This window comes from Hemitrygon akajei, chromosome 14 (genome assembly GCF_048418815.1).
Source record: "Hemitrygon akajei chromosome 14, sHemAka1.3, whole genome shotgun sequence".
Classification (NCBI taxonomy): domain Eukaryota; kingdom Metazoa; phylum Chordata; class Chondrichthyes; order Myliobatiformes; family Dasyatidae; genus Hemitrygon; species Hemitrygon akajei.
The window spans coordinates 11,386,090-11,404,178 of NC_133137.1; the positions used below are offsets into that span (position 1 = coordinate 11,386,090).

The following is an 18,089-nucleotide window of genomic DNA, read 5'->3' on the forward strand; positions in this document are numbered from 1 at the left end:
GGAGAGGAGGAGGGGCACCAGAGGAAGCTGAAGGGTAGGTGAGGTAAAGAGAAGGGAGGGAGAAATTACCAGAAGTTAGATAAATCATTGTTTGTGCCATCAGCTTGTCAGCTGCCCAGATAGAATATAAGTTTTTGCTCCTCCAACCTGATTGTGATTTTATTGTGACATTAGAGGGGGCCGTGGACCAGTATGTTGGAATGGGAAGTCAAATTGAAATGGGTGACCTCCAGAAAATCCCACCTTTTGTGGCAAATGGAGCAAATGTGCTCAATGAAACAGTCACCAGTTTATGACAGGTTTCATCGATGTAGAGTGGACTGCACTGGAAGCACCAGATACAATAATGACCTTGACCGATTCACAGGTGAAGTGTCTGGAAGGACTGTTTGAGGTCCTGAATGGTGATTAAGGAGGAGGTGTAGAGGCAGGTGTAGTACTTGTCCTGCTTGCATGGAAAAGTGCCGGGAGGGAGGTTAGTGGGGTAGGATAAATGGACAAGGGAGTTGTGTAGAGAGCTCTGGTGAATGGGGGAGTGGTGTGGAGGAAGGGAGGAGAGATGTGCTTTGTGGTAGGATCTGGTTGTAGATGGTGGAAGTTGCGGAAGTTATATGTGCTGGATATGGAAGTTCATGGGTTGGTAGATAAGAACAAGGGGAACTCTATCCCTGTTAATGGCAACGGAAGGATGGGGTGAGGGCAGATGTGTAAGAGATGGAGGAGATGTGGGTGAGGGTGGCATCAAATGTAGTGGAATTACCTCTTCCACTTATCACCCCCAATTTTGTACTTCATTCCCCCTCCCCCACCCACCTGGTACTTAAGTCCTGTTATGCACTGGCCTGTGTTATTTTATTGAGTTCTAATATGTAAGGAGAAATTTCATAGTATTCTGCTTCTCCTTTACTAGAACGGAAGAAAGCTTGCACTCTGTATCTTAGTTTTTACATCTATTAGAAAATTTGTTTCCAACAAGTGGGAGTTTATTTAAACTCATGAAACTTTCCACCAACTTGTATGTTGAAATCAAAAATTGATTTTATGTGTTGAACATGAAAAGAAATAAGAGTATTGTTTATTTCATCTATGTTTCTTGTCTAATCATCCCTAGCGTCTCAGGGTGTATCCTGTTAATCTCTCAATGTATTTTGATGATTTCTGAATTATATTGTAATTCCTTGATACTTTGCTTTTTTGCTGGGTCTGATCAGAAGTTTGAATTTTAGTTGGGATTTGGTGAGTGTTAAGCTTATAACTAAGTCGCTTGGCGGGTAATTGGGACTGAGTTATGGATCAGTGGTAATCTCATTCAATGGTAAAATTCAAAACGTAGATTGAATGACCACCAGAGAATGCAGATGCAGGAGTCTGAAGTGATGAATGATCTTAAGGAGGAACTCACAGATCGATGAAATGAGTTCTGATGTCCTGATGCAGAGTTTCAACTTAAAACATTGACAGTTCCTTTCCCCTCACAGGGGCTGCTTGTCCTGCTGAGTTCTACCAGTAGCTTGTTTATTGGATTACCGTAGATTCCGGACTACAGAGCGCACCTGATTAAAAGCCGCTGGCTCTAATTTTAGAAAGAAAATCAATTTTTTACTTGTACAGGCCGCACCGGATTTTCGGCCGCAGGTGTCCCACGTTGTAATATAAGGTATTTACACAGAAAGATATTACACGTGAGGATTTTTTAACTTTTAATTAAATCCATATGGTAACATAAACAAATACATATTGCAAATGCTTTTTTTCGAACCGTGCCTGTAACGCGGCTACTTTTAAATATACGTTGCGTATACTTTTTTACTGAACAACATTCCAATATCTCCTAACGACTGGTAAAAAATATATATACTGCAGCCTACCAGGAAAAGTTATTGATCGCCTTTAACTTAAAAGCAGCGTTCGCTCAGATGTAATGCCGCTCCCCCCTCCTTCCCGTTTATCGCAAACGGCATATTTCCCACAAGACGCGGCGAAACCGGGTGTGACGTCATAGCATCCCGCGATGTAGTACAGAAAACAAATATAGTTAAAACACTTCTAACTTTAACTAGAAAATGAATTACTAAGCGAAAATATTATAAACTAAATAACTGCCATAAAGGCAGCACAATGCTTTTCTTCGAGTGTTTTCCATGTTGATGAGGGTGAGTACAAATGACTGATTTACAATAATTTAATTGTGAAAGTGCGCTTGATTTATCGTACAATTTCATTGGACCTCTGTGAACTACTTATCAATTTTATTGGTCTACTGTTACGAGGCAAAATGTTTTTGGCGGCATGAAAAAAACCATGCATTAGCCGCACCGTATTAAAGGCCGCAGAGTTCAAAGCTGTTCAAAATGTGGGAAAAAAGTAGCGGCTTATAATCCGACATCTACGGTACTTTTTCCAAGTTTTGCAGCACCCTTTTAAAACATGCCTGGTACAGTACATAATGTTGCAACATGGAAGCAGCTCTATCAGTATAGTTGTACATCTTGGAAACGGGCCCTTTGGCCCGTGCATCTATGCTCATCGTCATGCCTTTCTACATTAATCTCCCTTGCTGGATTCAGTATCGCATTATGCCTTGCTCATTCAGGCACCTATAAAGTTGACTCTTAAATGTTGTCCAATAGAAATTATCTATTTCTAGACTTGTGTAATCCTTCCATAATTTTAAACACCTAAGTTCTTCATTACTACTTGGCTTTTATATCCATTGCGACTTCTGGGTGGGGCAGGGGAATATATTGATTCTGTCTTCACCTTATCACAACATTGTTCCTTTGAGCCTTTGATATGTTATGAATCTTTATTTTGAAATCCTTAGCACTGTTTACTTACACTCAGCATTGTTTTCATCCTGTTTGGTTTCTGCTCCCTCAATATTCCAAACTTTAATCTTCTCCAGTAAATGGCAACTTTTCATTGCTTTACTCCTTTGCTCTATATACCAACTATATATTCTTCACTTAACCATGTTGCTTGTCTCAAGGAAAGCTGAAGTTTAAACGTCATATTTGTCAACCGATATTTTTGTCTTCACTTCATCTACGTATTATCATCCTTAAAAGTCTAGGATACAAGGGGTTAATCTGTGTTTGAATAAAAGACACCCTTTCCATTTCTTTGTTTTGTTTAATTATATATTTAAGAAATATTTCTGTTGTTTGATTATAGAACATGTATTTCCTGGATTTTTAGTTCTGATTTGCTTATTATTTTACATTTTCCGATTGTAACTTGCATCATGCTTTATTTAAATATTAGCATTTTTATTTTGTTAATAATTCTCTTTATAAGCTTGGAAAATTGGTGCTATTCTGACAGTTTTTCCAGACTTGTGGACAGATGTTATTCCAGTTCATATCCAACATGCCTTTAATTCGCAGTTTTGGATTTTGAACAACACTACAATATAATAAATTAGCAGTGGAGGCTAGTAGTTTAAAGGCTTCATGGGAACCATCGAGCAATTGGATAACAGACTATCAGAGCTATTTTTGTAACATGTATCAGTTTTTTAAAGCAGTGCATCATAAAACTAGATGCTTTATCAATGGATTAAAATTCTTAAAAACGTTTTGTCCACAGTCTCCCCATATCTATTCTGATGTATTAGCTTGGTAGTTTCAACCCAGTTGCATTAGCTAATCGTAGGTGCAAAACTGTTAATAGCATGTCAACAGTTTAAATTTTACACAAACAATGGGGAAAAAGAGCTCTAATCTCCTTTTGAAATTTCATGGTTGACAGAGAAATGGTTGATTCAGAAATGGTACAGCAGAACAAAGCTAAAGTTTCAATCTGATAATTATTGAATGCTTGCCAAAAAAGCCAAAGAAAATCTTTCTTCTCCCTTGTGATTTCATTCTCACCTGGTGATTCCTTACTGCAACATTTTATTTAATTTATTCCTTCCTTCGACAAAGGAAATTTAATATTCTTCCTCAAGTGCAGGATAGATTATTTTTTTGAAAATTTAAAAAAATCTGAAAGACTTACAGAAGCTGGAAATCTCAAATTAAGAACTCAGCAAGTTAGACATCAACAATGGAAAGACAGTCTATGCTTGGGTCTGTACCAGAAGAGGCCATTATAAAAGGTCACAGACCTGAATCATTGACTATTTCTCTGTCCACAGTTGCCTGACCGACTGCATGTTTTGTTTAGGTCTGTAAGGTGTGTACACTCACGCACATCTATATGTCACACAGTGGGTAATAGTGAAGGTCATGATCAAGAAAATAAAGTACTTTTGTAAAATAAATAATACAGATTATAATATTAAACTGTCATTTATTTGTAATCTCACTTGTCTCATTGAACTCCCTGGAGTCCAGTGAGAACTCGGGCAACAAATCCAAATACTTCAAGATGGCAGATGGCCAGGGCCAGCGTAGAATATGTATTTGCCCAAATTTAACTGGTTCCTCTGTCTTCTGTCCACCAAGAGAAGTAAAAATTGCCCTGTTAACCTTCAGAGCCCACACACTTCAAATGTGAGACTGTTTACATCAACTGCCTTGCTTTTGTCTGTATTCCACTCCATGGATTCCAAGTGGCTTCTTGCTGACTGTGTGGGGGAAATAGTTCCGGGTGCTGCAACATGTTCCACAAATAATGGATGCAATTGGTCAGTTCAGAATGGTGAACCAAGAATTAGAAACACAAAAGCAGTTGGTTCAGGCAGCATCTGTAGAAAGCAAAAATGTTTGAACTGAAGCTATAACCACCTTTTATCAGATCTGGAAGTATAAATGAGAAATTACACAAAAATGGTAAAAGTAGAAGAGAAAATAAAGCTGGATCTCCAATGGGGTAGAGACCAGGAACAATTGAATGGCATGTGGTAATATAAAAGCTACAAGGGGGATTGTAAATATGAGGAAATGAATGAAGTCTGGATTTGCCAGAAAGAGGAAAGGTGGGTGAGGGAGGGGGAAGAATTGTTGGGAATCAGAGCTTTATGGCTGAAATTGCTGATTTTCTGAAATTGTCAAATTCATTGCCAAGTCTGAAAGGCTATAATCTGCCTTGTTGAAATATAAGGTGTGCTATTTCTTAAACTTGGATTCAGCTTCATTAGAGCTGCATTGGCAATCAAATACACAGATAAGAATAGGATGGGCAATTAAAATGGCAGATAACCAGAAGGTGTTTCATCTTTTCCTTCAATATACACTTCCATTCTCATGAACTTACCTATTCCATTGTAAGAGATGCTAAATCTTTCATGCTACCTTTTCTTATCATGTCAGCCCATCCAGAAATCTGAACACACTCCATGCAAAAACATCTTTGTGCTTCTTGCAAGTGAGTCTAAAAAGCATGTAGTGTTTGAAGTCTGAGATAGAAATGTTGCAGGGTTGAGTTGGTTATACCGTTCATTTAGAGTCTTGGACCAGTTTGGTCAAAATTGGAAGAACTAATCTGTTGAAGAGAATTTTAAGACAGGAGTCTTAAAATAATAAAAGTATACAGTATATGAAAATTTTAGTGGATGAATCCAATTGAAATTCCTTTAATTCTGCTTATCCAGAACATGAGATGTTGCAAGAGGCTGTATCAGGGTTTTCTGACTTGGTATCATTTCATTCAAAACCACAGTGTGTGAAAACCTGATGGAGACTATTTTTGGGTACTTATTGCATTTAAGAGCTTAAAAGGAAAATATTTTGGGAATTTGGGTAGGTACTTTCTAAAACTGAAGGAATCAGAAGAGGCATGTTTATTTTGAGGAATGGAAAGTGGTAAATTTGCTTCACCCTTCCAGTGAGAAAACATTACTTCATTTCCAATTACTGACAGCAGATAGGATCTTTAATTTATTGCAATAACACAGTTTCTTATCTCCAGTTCTGGATGTAAGCATCCTTTCATCCCAAGACGTCGTCCGTATGCTGCTATCACTGCAGCCTTTTCTACAAGATGCCATTCAGAAGAAACGGACAGGAAGGACATGGGAAAACATCCAACATGTGCAAGGACCTCTCACCTGGCAACAGTTCCACAAGATAGGCAGAGGATCCTATGGTAAGCCCCTATTCTGATATTCATACATTGTCCTGAAATTAATTTTCAGCTCTTTTATTTCTTCAGTTACCTAGCGAACATCAACATGATGTGCGCTACTCAACTGTTCAAATGTTACAGTACTTGTTTACCTAGTAGGATAGGATGTATTGTCGCATAGATCACCAAATTTATGGTGCTGTTGTCATTATCTTGTGCATTTTTAAGGCAGGCGTAGGAGGAATTACATTGCTGTACCCAAACCTAAAATAAAGATAAAGATGTTCAGACTTGACATGATTAAAGTTGTGAAGGAAGGGATTCATTTCATTTTATGGAAAATTAGCATTGATACTGTGATAGAAATATTGAAGTTGAGGGTAGCTGCCCTGGACTCTGTGGGTAAAGCATAACCATATCTGTAAATAAAATTCAAATGATTAATGTTGGAGGAAGCAAGATCTAGAAATTACAGAAGTAGAACAAGAAAACTTATTCAGGGAAGGATTATTAAGCAAAGAAAAGCAAAAATTACAATGCAAGATGGGAAAGTTATAACGACAAGATTTTACAAATTGAGGTACTCATTAAAATACTTAAAAGAATAATAGAAATATATGATACAGGGTTCCAGTGGATAGAATTAAAAAGTAAAAGCTAGTTTTCTTTTACCATACAGTTCAATTAAATGATACAAGTTAAAAGGTTAATAGCTTACAAGGATGCAATAGAGGAATGGCAGACTAATTTGTTAGTTCAATGAATTGAACAGAAGGCATGGAATAATCATGGTAGATTTCAACAACTTTTTCCCCAATTCCACCATAATGGAATCATAAAAAGCAAGAAAAACAATAATTTTTTTCTCACTTGATATCTAAGATGCATGGGGCAAAAAATAATAGATACTTAACCAGAGCAAAAAAAGTATGTAAAAGAACAATTTATAACACCAGAAGGTTCAATGTAAGTATCAGGAAAGATGTGACAACAGAGATGAAAGTACTATAATGTAAAAAGAGAAAATTGAAGAATGAGAGTGGAAGTAAAAATGAAGTGGAAAATCATGAACAAAACAAATGACAGCTGTTTGAAAAGGTATTCAATGTTCAAAGAAAATTGCACCCTAAAATCCACTAATTAATAAGTTCATTATGCAGCATTATATATGAATTTTGAAAGAGGAAATTGAATCCAAAAAGGCATTGAAGTAGCACTGGATGAAAAGCAATAGAAAAAGAAAGACCAATTTGAAGGAAAATCATCAGAAGGACAGAAATTGTCATTATATTTTTAAAATGAGAATTAACTATTAAAACATTGTGTAGACACATTAAAAGGAAAGCTGAAGAATAGATAAAAAGGATAAATTTCAAACTTATTTCCCGTGTTCTGAAAGGAAAGACAGCCATTAAATTCTGCAATTTTCTCCCTTGCCAATACTTTGTAATCTGGCTTGTTTTCTGCTTCCTCAATATCACAGCCCTTAATTTTCTCCAACAGGGAGGAGCAACTTTTCGTTGTTCTACCTTTTGCGCAATATACCAAATATATATTCTCTGGTCAACATGAGGAAATCTGCAGATGCTGGAAATTCAAGCAACACATACAAAATGCTGGTGGAACGCAGCAGATCAGGCAGCATCTATAGGAAGAAGCACAGACGATGCTTCAGGCCGAGTCAGGACTGATGAAAGGTCTCGGCCCGAAACGTCGACTGTGCTTCTTCCTATAGATGCTGCCTGGCCTGCTGCGTTCCACCAGCATTTTGTGTGTGTTGCTATTCTCTAGTCAATTCTGTTTGTTGCTTCCTCAAGGAATTCTGAAGTATAAACATGATCGCCTTTGGAGAGAAAAATGGGAACTCATCCTACACATAAAAAAATGTGGGTTGGATGAACTAAAGAATCTCCGATACTAATTGTCATTAATGACACCACTGTTGGCAACAAAGCAGGAATTTTAAGTGCAACTGTTGTGATAGACTTGCTTTAGTATTGTTACACTACAGTAACTGTTGTCCATGGTTTGATGCTGATTTCCATGTAATTTAAAAAAATGTTCAGTGCCAGAACTGAGTTATTTGGAATTTTAAATGGTTTATAGATTTTTCGTAATATTCTACAGCTCTAATTAATCATGTGACAACCAGCCACATTATTTAATAGCTTATCTAAATTGGGTAAAAGTGTTTCTAATTGCGGTTCTGTGCTTTTTCTAATGTACAAAGTCCAGGAGTATGAAAGTTTGTATTTGTATCATTGTATTATCTCAAGGGATTAATGTGCAGCACAATCTTTTTGTTTAGGTTCAGAAGAATCACCAGAGCCTCTTCCTATCCCTACACTGCTGCTGGGTTATGATAAAGACTTCCTGATGATCTCCCCCTTTGCACTGCCCTTTTGGGAGAAGCTGCTTCTGGAACCATATGGTTCTCAGCGTGACGTAGCCTACATTGTGGTTTGTCCAGAAAATGAGGCCTTGCTCACTGGAGCCAAAAATTTCTTCAGGGATCTTAGTGCAGTATACGAGGTCAGAATAAATACTTACCAATATAAAATATTATACATGAATACAAAATAAATATTAAGTTGCAATTTTAATTATTGCTAGTGAGTTAATTACATAACACCTGTAACTTCAAGAAAATATATAAATTGCAACCTAGTGACTGAAATTATAATCAATGTTTGCTAATCAACTTGAGTACATTTTTATTTTAACAGACCTGCAGACTTGGTGAGCATAGACCCATCTGCAAAGTATTGAGAGATGGAATCATGCGGGTTGGTAAGAGTTCTGCAAAAAAGCTGGCGGATGAATCAGTTGATGATTGGTTCTCTCAAACCTGGGTTAATGATGAGAGTGACAATCTTGCCAAGTTGAAGCTCTATGCTCAAGTTTGCCGCCACCACTTGGGTAAGTTTTAAAATTAAAATAACATTTTTCTGGGAAGGCTGGGCAGTACATTCCTCAAAGAATGCCAATTTCAGCATTTGTAATTCATTGATTTCAATTGCATTTATCTGATGGAATGTTAATTGAATTGTGTTGTATCTGTTAAAATGAATTATAAATGTTTTTTCCAAGCAATATGCTTCTGTTTAAAATCCAGAATTGGTGTAAGTGTGTTTGTACATGTAATGAAACGCTGAGAGGTAGTTATTCAGATTCACTTAATTAAATATTTCATTTACTCCCAAATATCTAGCACCTTACCTGGCTACACTTCAGCTGGATAACAGCTTGCTGATTCCACCAAAGCACCAGCCAACTGCATCATCTGGCACCCAGGGACAGACGACAACTGGAGCTAGTGGGCCATCATCAGGAACCGGGGGTACTTCTGCACCAGTGACAACTGGTACAACAGTTACTTCCACAATCAGCACTGGCAGTAGCACTGCAACAACTGGCAGCTCTGGTGTAGGAAGTGGGTCAACAGGGACCTGCTGCACTTCTACCTCCACCACTACCACCACAACCACGACCACTACCCCCGTTTTGCATCAGACAGGAACAACCTCATCCACTTCAGGATTTAGTGGTACTACTTCAGTTCCAAGTGGTAGTTCAGGCACTAACGCAGAGAGATCTCAAGGGAGTACGCCTAGCACAAGTGGAGATTCAGATGCCCAAAACTCAGCACAGCAGCAGGAAGTGCAAGACAGGTATGTATGAGGTAAAATTGACATTAAAGAAGGTTACATTTCATTATCATGAGATTTTTCTTATTTTAAAAAGCCTAAATAGTTGTTATTATTTTTTGCATAGTGACATGTGAAAACAAACATTGCTTGGACTTTTGCAGTTGCAACTCTCTTAATCAACATAGTTGGTACTTTTTACTAAATAAATATTACATAAAAATGGTGAAAAATTTTTTTAAGCAACACACAAAATGCTGGTGGAACACAGCAGGCCAGGCAGCATCTATAGGGAGAAGCACTGTTGACGTTTCGGGCCTTCGTCTTGGCCCAAAATGTCAACAGTGCTTCTCCCTATAGATGCTGCCTGGCCTGCTGTGTTCCACCAGCATTTTGAGTGTGTTGCTTGAATTTCCAGCATCTGCAGATTTCTTCGTGTTTGCTTTTAAAAATTTTTTTAGGCAAGTGATACATTCACAAATTCTAACTGCACTCAAAGTTACTGGTCACTTTGACGATTGGAGGTAACCTGTTAAACTGTTAGAAACACTTTAAGAGATTACACAATGTCAAATTGGTTGTGAAATTCCAATAATGGCCTTCATTAATCCTTAAGTTAGGCACATTATCAGATCCTCCAGCCTGAAAACAAGTGTTGAGTAGACTGAGATAGTAGCTGACTTCTTGCAGACTGGAGAGATGGAGAAGGATGAGGACAGAACAAATCTGGACAAAGTAATAAAGTTTTGTCTGCTGTTTGGCTATGGTTGTGTTCTGGATGAAGTGCTGGTAGCAAAAGTTTTTCATGTGATGCGTGCATAAAATGCTTGGGATAAAATGTGTTGAAAAGTGCACATAAAATAATTGCTGAGTGATTATATTTTACATCAGTATGTTTCTATATTACAGTACTACAGAAAGAGACCGGATAGGAATTCCAACAGAACCCGAGTCAGCTGACAGCAATGCATATCCCCCAGCTGTCGTCATTTATCTTGTTGATCCTTTTACCTATTCCTTAGACGAAGAGTCATCTTTTACAAGTGGATCATTGCTAGGTCTGTTACGGTGCTACCTGGCGATGCTGGATAATCTGCCAGAGCATATGAGGAATGCATTCACTGTCCAGGTAATTCAAAGTAAAATTGTACTGTAATTTGAAATTAAGTGTTTCAGAGCACCTCAATTATTGTTTTATCTGAAACTTATTTTACATTCTTCATTCTGCGTAGAATTTTCTTCCTATTATAATAGTCATGCTTGATTAATTGACATGCATCTGCTTTAAAAAAAATTGCATTGAAGCTGTTACCTCACAATGTGATGCATAGAAGGGTGAAACCTTTGTTTTGTTGCAGATTGTGCCTTGCCAGTATCTACTACAACCAGTGAAAGATGATCACAGTTTCTATATACAGCACTTAAAATCACTGGCATTTTCAGTTTACACTCAATGCAGACGGCCACTTCCCACACAGATCCACATTAAATCACTAACTGGCTTTGGTCCTGCTTCCACAATAGAAATGACTCTTAGGCATTCAGAGGTGCGTATTAGTTTGTAATTTTCATTGGTAATTATTGGTTTGCACTAAGTTTTGCACATCTATCCTTGTTTGGTGCATTATATGCAATTTAAATAGTCTTTGTGGCAAAGTCACATCATTTAAAATAATGTTTACTATTGTTCTAATCTTCTCATGAGCTTTGGAATTCACTTCCTTTTACTTGTGTTCAGTGCCTTCTTGCATTTTGCACTTAAAGCTTCAGGTCATTTTGTGTGCTCCTTTGTCTCAAGTACTTTATTCTTCTGTTTCGTTCGTAAGTAAATATCTATTGTTTCTATAAAAAAAAAGGTGATTGAAGATTTTACTTTTCTGATTTCACATTCTTCCCTGATTTATTTTCTTTTAATTATGGTATTGTGGACTTTTGGTATTTATAGTTTAATTGCATTCATTTACTGTAGCACAAGGGAATGTATTCATCAATTGCTTTATAATCAATTGATCAGATCGTGATTAAGTTTATCAAATTGCTTCATGCTCTCATTCATTGTTTGCTTAAATATCCACAGTAAAATGGCTCATATTCTCATTAACTTGCTTTTTTATAAAGAATCTAGTCTCCTTCAATTTTTTGGCTTTTATAGAATTTTTCTTATGTCAAATTGTAAGTTTGTTTTTCCTTTTCCAGCGCCCCCACCCTATCCAAGTATACTCACCTCCTTGTATCTTGGCACCGATCAAGGACAAGCAAACAGAACTAGGTGAAACATTTGGAGAGGCAAGTCAGAAGTACAATGTGCTTTTCGTAGGATATTGTTTATCTCATGATCAGAGATGGCTTTTGGCATCCTGTACAGATCTCCATGGGGAATTACTGGAGACATGCATCTTAAACATTGATGTACCTAACAGGTAAGAATTTAAGTTCAAAATGATTATTACCCTGAAAATAATTTCTTGCTGACACATCCCATGCACATTAGAACTTGATTTTTGTTTAGGCTGAAAGTAACCTTGACAAAAATAGAAAAGAGATTGGCATTTTTTTTCTTTGAAAGAATTTAATAAAGTAGAAATATTTTCAACTAAGCTTTATAAAGTAATTGTAATTCAATGCTGAATATACACTATCTGTAATTTGAGATATGAGCTGTTATGACAATGATGAGATGGCCACAGAGAGGACGTGTAAGAGTTTGAGATTTTATCAGGCAAATAACCTTTTCCTCAATGTTAACAAGACAAAGGAGATGGTTATCGTCTTCAAGAGAACTTGCAGCACTCACTCTTTGCATTGGCAACATAGCAGTGGAAACTATGTGCAGTTTTATATTCCTGGAAGTCCACATCTCATCCAGCCTCTCGTGGTCCCAGAACACATTCTACACAATCAGGAAAGCTTGCTGAAGAGAGCTGGAAAATGCACATCTACTGTATACTCATGTTATTCTACAGCTGTGCAGTAGTGAACATCCTAAACAAGCTGCATGGTATGGAAACTGTACTGTGGGGACAGGAAGGCTCCCCATCAGGTAGTCAAAGCTACCCAATGAATCACCGGCACCAGTTTACATGCCATCAAGGTCATACATACAGAAAGGGCCAATAACATCACAAAGGATCCCACCCACCCTGCTCACGCACGGTTTGGATTACTCCCATTATGGAAGATGCTATGTAGCATCCATGCCAGAACCACCAGACTCATGAACAACCACTTTCCCCAAGCAGCAAGGCTGATCAATATCTCTAGCCACTAGCCCACCCCTCCACACCCCCAAACACCACTACTTAATCATTTCCTCTCAGTCACCTTGTGTGTAGATACCCCTGTGCCTAGTGCCATTCTTGAACATACAATCAAGCTATGTATATAATCTATCTGATGTATTTATATTTATCATGTTTGTTTATTATTATTGTTATTTATCTTGTAGTGTTTTTTTGTGCTGCATCAGATCCTTTACACTTGTGGACTGGAAATTACAGTAAACAATCTTCAATCTTCACTCTGAGGACAATATTCTTATTTACCTACACAAACTTGTATCTCTGAGTTTTGATCAAGATAATCCATTTTCATAGTTTTTTATTGAAATATTTTAAATCTAATATTAGGAAATGACAAAATCATATTGCCAGCCTCTGTTTCTACACCTATGCAAAATGTGCTGCACAAGTGTAGGCTCTTTGGCACTCCAGGTTTGTGCTGATGATGCAAATCTAATTAAATTTCATGTCTAAATATAGTTACACAGGACTAGAGATTATGCATCGTTTTACCTTGTTTATTGTAATAAGAATCCTACTATTTGCATAAGATCAATTTAACTGCATTCTGTAGAAAAAGTTATTAACAGTCAAAAGCCCAGCTACTTGTATGTTTAAAATTGTATGATCTGGCAAAAAAGGATGGCCTTTCTAAATTGCTCTATTGAGAGACCACTTGATTACGGACATTGAGTGTTCAAAAATTTAAAAATCCAATTAATATTTATTCCTGATGGGAATGAATGACATTGATGGCAGTTTGAGCTTTATCTGTGTTTATGAATAATTAGCTACTGTGAAGGTGGCAAGATATTAGCAAATATGGCTGTTATTAATACCAATTACTGCTGTTGTGAATTAGTTATTTAAACTACATTCTAAGTATTGATGAGAAATGAGACAAGTATGTGCAATACCATATTTCAAAATTTCAAAATGGAACATAGTACAGAAAGCATCTTTATTTGTCCAGGAGTTAAGAGCATGAATTTTTTCAGGTCAAGGAGAAGTAAAGTGCCTGTCCGCAAAATGAGTTTGCAGAAGCTCTGGGAGTGGTGTGTTGGAATAATGCAAATGACATCAGTGCCGTGGAGAATTGTGATGGGAAGACTTGGAAGAGTGGGACACGGAGAGCTCAAAGGTTGACATTTTTGATTTAAAATAACTATTCATTCAAAAGTACTGTAAAACTTAGAAATATTCAAAACTGTCAGACATCTTATTTCTTGATATACAGTCATATGACATGTTTTGCAAAATGAACAAAAGCTTTGTTGAACTCATAGCCTCAAAGCATTTATCTAGTCTGTTACGTTACCCAAGTGTTAATTGAAAGATTGCCATTTATTGAAATATCTTGTATTTTTAGTTTATCAAAATTAATGGAGAATACATTACAATAGCTGAAGGTTCAATGAGCATTTTGAGCAAAGTTACTTTAAACTGAACTATTTTATTAAAACATATGGAATAATGTATTAAAGGTCTATGAATAATTGATTAGAAAGGCACCCCAGGTGCTGTTGCAGAATACAGATACTTGTGATATACTCCATAGAAATTCCCTGATCTTATCACATTGCCTTGGAATGCATGTAGTCAGAGAGAAAAAGAGCATGTAAACAAGGATATTGTGGTTAGAGAGTATCAATGTAACAGACTCAACATCACATTCCTTAACTGTTTCAGGAAATGGTTTATGTGAATATATGAAAAGTGGGGAGAGTATGTTATATAAAGCAATTGTTTGCATTGGAGCTAATGCTTCAGAATGGGATTTCTAGTACTGTACATAACTGGTCTCAATACATATCAGGATATGCCTTTCCTATCTGGGAACTAAGGGAATATTCTTTTAAGGAATTGTTTTAAACAAAGCATGTAGAACATAGAACAAACTGCACAGCACAGGAAGAGGCCTTCTGGCTCAGTGTTGTACCAAACTAGTTTAAATTTCTAATCAAATGCCCAGCTAAACTAATCCCATCTGCCTACACAATGTCCAGATCCATCCATTTCTTGCACATTCATGTATCTATCTGAGAATTTATTGAATACCTCTATCATATATGCTTTCACCAACATCCAACCAGTGCGAATCTACCACTTTCTCGGTTTAAAGAACTGCTTTCTCACTTCAAATGCATGCCCTCTGATAGTAGACATTTCGTTCTGGGAGCAAAAGATACCAGCTGTCCACTCTATCTATGCTTCTCATCTTTTAAACCTCTATCAGGTCTTTCCTTGGCCGCCATTGCTTCAGAGAGAACAATCCAAGTTTGTCCAACTCCTAATCCAGGAGGCATCCTGGTAGGCATCTTTCAAAGCCTCCACATCCTTCCTACAATGGGGCAAAGAGAACTGATGCAATACTCCAAATGTGGTCTAACTAGATTATAAAGCTGCAACATAATTTTTTGACTCTTGAGCTCAGTTCCTCAACGCACAAAGGCAAGCATACTATAAACTTGCCACTAGCCACTTTTGGGAAACTATGAACTTGGACACCAAGTTACTTCTGCATATTAACACTGTTAAGAGTCTTTCCATTAGCAATGCATTATCTTTACATGAACTCTGAATTCCATCTGAATCACATTGTATTTAATTTGGCTTTTTTTGACACTGATCAACAGAAAAAAGACTCTTTCGTGTTAAAGTGAAAGCATCTCTACAAAGTGATCTAAATTAATTACAAATATAATACACAATGATTGATTGCATAGTATTCACCCCCTTCAAGTCAGTATTTAATAGACGCACCTTCATCAGCAATTACAGCCTTGAGTCTGTGTGGATAGTCTCTATCAGCTTTGCAATCTGGATACTGCAATTTTTCCCCATTCTTCTTTACAAAACCGCTCAAGCTCTGTCAGATTGCATAGGGATCATGAGTGAACAGCCCTTTTCAAGTCCAGCCACAAATTCTCAATTGGATTGAGGTCTGATTGGCCACTCCAGGACATTAACTTTGTTGTTTTTAAGCCATTTCTTTGTAGCTTTGACTTTATGCTTGGGGCCATTGTTTTGCTAGAAAACAAATCTTCTCCCAAGTTGCAGTTCTCTTGAAGACTACACCAGGTTTTCCTCCAGGATTTCCCTGTATTTGGCTGCATTCATTTTACCCTTGACCTTCACAAGTCTTCCAGGGCCTGCTGCAGTGAAACTTCCGCCCAGCATGATGCAGCCACGCCCATGCTTCATGGTGGGAATGGTGTGTTTTTGATGATGTGTACTGTTTGGCTTACGCCAAACATAGTGTTCAGTTTTATGGCCAAAAAGCTTAATTTTGGTTTCATCAGACCAATGAACCTTCTTCCAGCTGACCTCAGAGTCTTCCACGTGCCTTCTAGAAACTTTTGCTGCGATTTCATATGAGGTTATCTTTGTCATTCTCCCATAGAGATGCGACTGGTGAAGCACCCAGGCAACAGTTGTTGTATACACAGTCTCTCCTATCTCAGACACTGAAGCTTTTTCTAACTCCTCCAGAGTCGTCTTAGGTCTCTTGGTGGCCTCCCTCATCAGTTCCCTTCTTGCACAGTCATTCCGCTTTTGAGGATAGCCAGCTATAGGCAGAATTACAGCTGTGCTGTATTCTTTCCATTTCTTGATGATTGACTTAACTGTACTCCAAGGGATATTCAGTGACTTGGAAATGTTCTCGTACCCATCTCCTAACTTGTCCTTTACAATAACCTCCGGTGGAGTTGCCTGGAGTGTCCTTTTGTCTTCATGGTGTAGATTATACCAGGATACTGACACCTCAGCGGTTGGACCTTCCAGATACAGGTGTATTTTTTTTACTACATTCAATTGAAATGCCTTGACTGCACACAGTGATCTCCATTTAACTCATTATGTGACTTTTAAAACCAATTGGTTGCACCAGTGATGACTTGGTGTGTCATATTAAAGAGGGTGAATACTTATGCAATCAATTATTTTGTGTTTGATATTTGTAATTAATTTAGAAAATATTGTAGAGATCTGTTTTCACTTTGACACGAAACTCTTTTTCTTTTAGTCGGTGTCAAAAAAAAAGCTAAATCAAATCCAGTGTAATTCAATTTTGTAAAACAATACAACATGAAAACTTCCAAGGGGTTGAATGCTTTTTATAAGTACTGTATATTTGTAAGGGAATTGAAAGTTGTTGAGATCGAGAGCATGTGAAGTGTTGCAGATGTAGGTGGGAAAGGACTGAACAAAGGGGATGATAGAATGGAGTTCCAGTACGCACACAGGGGTTTAGTGGGACAGGAGCAGGCAGAGATTATGGGTCTACCCAGATAGTCAGGTTTGTGGCTCTTGGGGAGGAGATGGAAACAAATGGGGTAAGGGAACTATGAGTTTGGGAGAGAATTAAGTTAGTGATGTGGGAAACAATTTTTTGATCGTCTGAAGTAGTGACCTTATCAAGGGGTCAATAAGAGAAGGTATCTGAAAGTTGCTGCCTAGCCTCAGTAAGATAAATGTCATCTGCTGCAACAGCAGGTTGTCTGCGGGTTTGATTGTATGTTTGGGATTGGTGCAGAGAGAGTGGGGGCTGGTGCATTCCAAGGGATTAAGGTTCGAGGAAGAGAGAGAAATGCTGAAGTTGAGCTGGTTGATGTCTCGTTGGCAAATGAAGATAAAAAGATCAAGAGCAGGCAGAGAACTAGAGTGGGATGCCCAAGAAAAGGAGGCGGGTTGGAGATGGGAGAAGGGACAATTGGTGCAAAGTTGGAAATTCTTGCCAAAGAAGTGGGCTCGGAGGCAGAAGCAACAAAAGAAGTGCTTGTTGCAGGTGAAGGGCAATAAAGGAAAGACCCTTGATAAGGACAGAACGTTCCGCCTCAGAGAGGGGATGGTCGGAAGGATAAGTGAAGACATGGCAAGGATTAGACTTGGGATCAGAGTGAGGAGGAGAGTTGGTGGTGTCAACAGACGGGAGAGTGTTGTGATGTTCAGGGAAGTTAGGGTGCAAGAAAGATGGATGCTCTGAGGACCCAAGAGGTGACGGGGGAACCTGAGAGACCCGTGGTTGGAGAGAGGTGTTTGGGGAAGGTTAGCCTGGGGGCCAAGCAGTAGTGAGGAAGGTCTGAGTCTGGAGGTGGTGGCAGCCAATGTGCAGGCTGGAACCAGAACGGAAGGCCATGTAATTCACGGTCGT

The 18,089-nt window shown here is 38.0% G+C and overlaps 1 protein-coding gene across 2 annotated transcripts in view; it reads left to right on the plus strand.

Moving 5' to 3' along the window:
* Positions 1-18,089, plus strand: part of LOC140738295 (mediator of RNA polymerase II transcription subunit 13-like) — a 207,360-nt gene that overhangs the window by 179,547 nt on the left and 9,724 nt on the right. For both annotated transcript variants that reach the window (XM_073065473.1, XM_073065474.1), the window contains exons 18-25: positions 5,854-6,030; positions 8,318-8,541; positions 8,736-8,928; positions 9,221-9,680; positions 10,566-10,785; positions 11,015-11,203; positions 11,853-12,076; positions 13,933-14,075. In XM_073065473.1, coding sequence (XP_072921574.1) covers positions 5,854-6,030; positions 8,318-8,541; positions 8,736-8,928; positions 9,221-9,680; positions 10,566-10,785; positions 11,015-11,203; positions 11,853-12,076; positions 13,933-14,075 — 1,830 coding nt within the window. The remainder of the gene's footprint in view (positions 1-5,853; positions 6,031-8,317; positions 8,542-8,735; positions 8,929-9,220; positions 9,681-10,565; positions 10,786-11,014; positions 11,204-11,852; positions 12,077-13,932; positions 14,076-18,089) is intronic.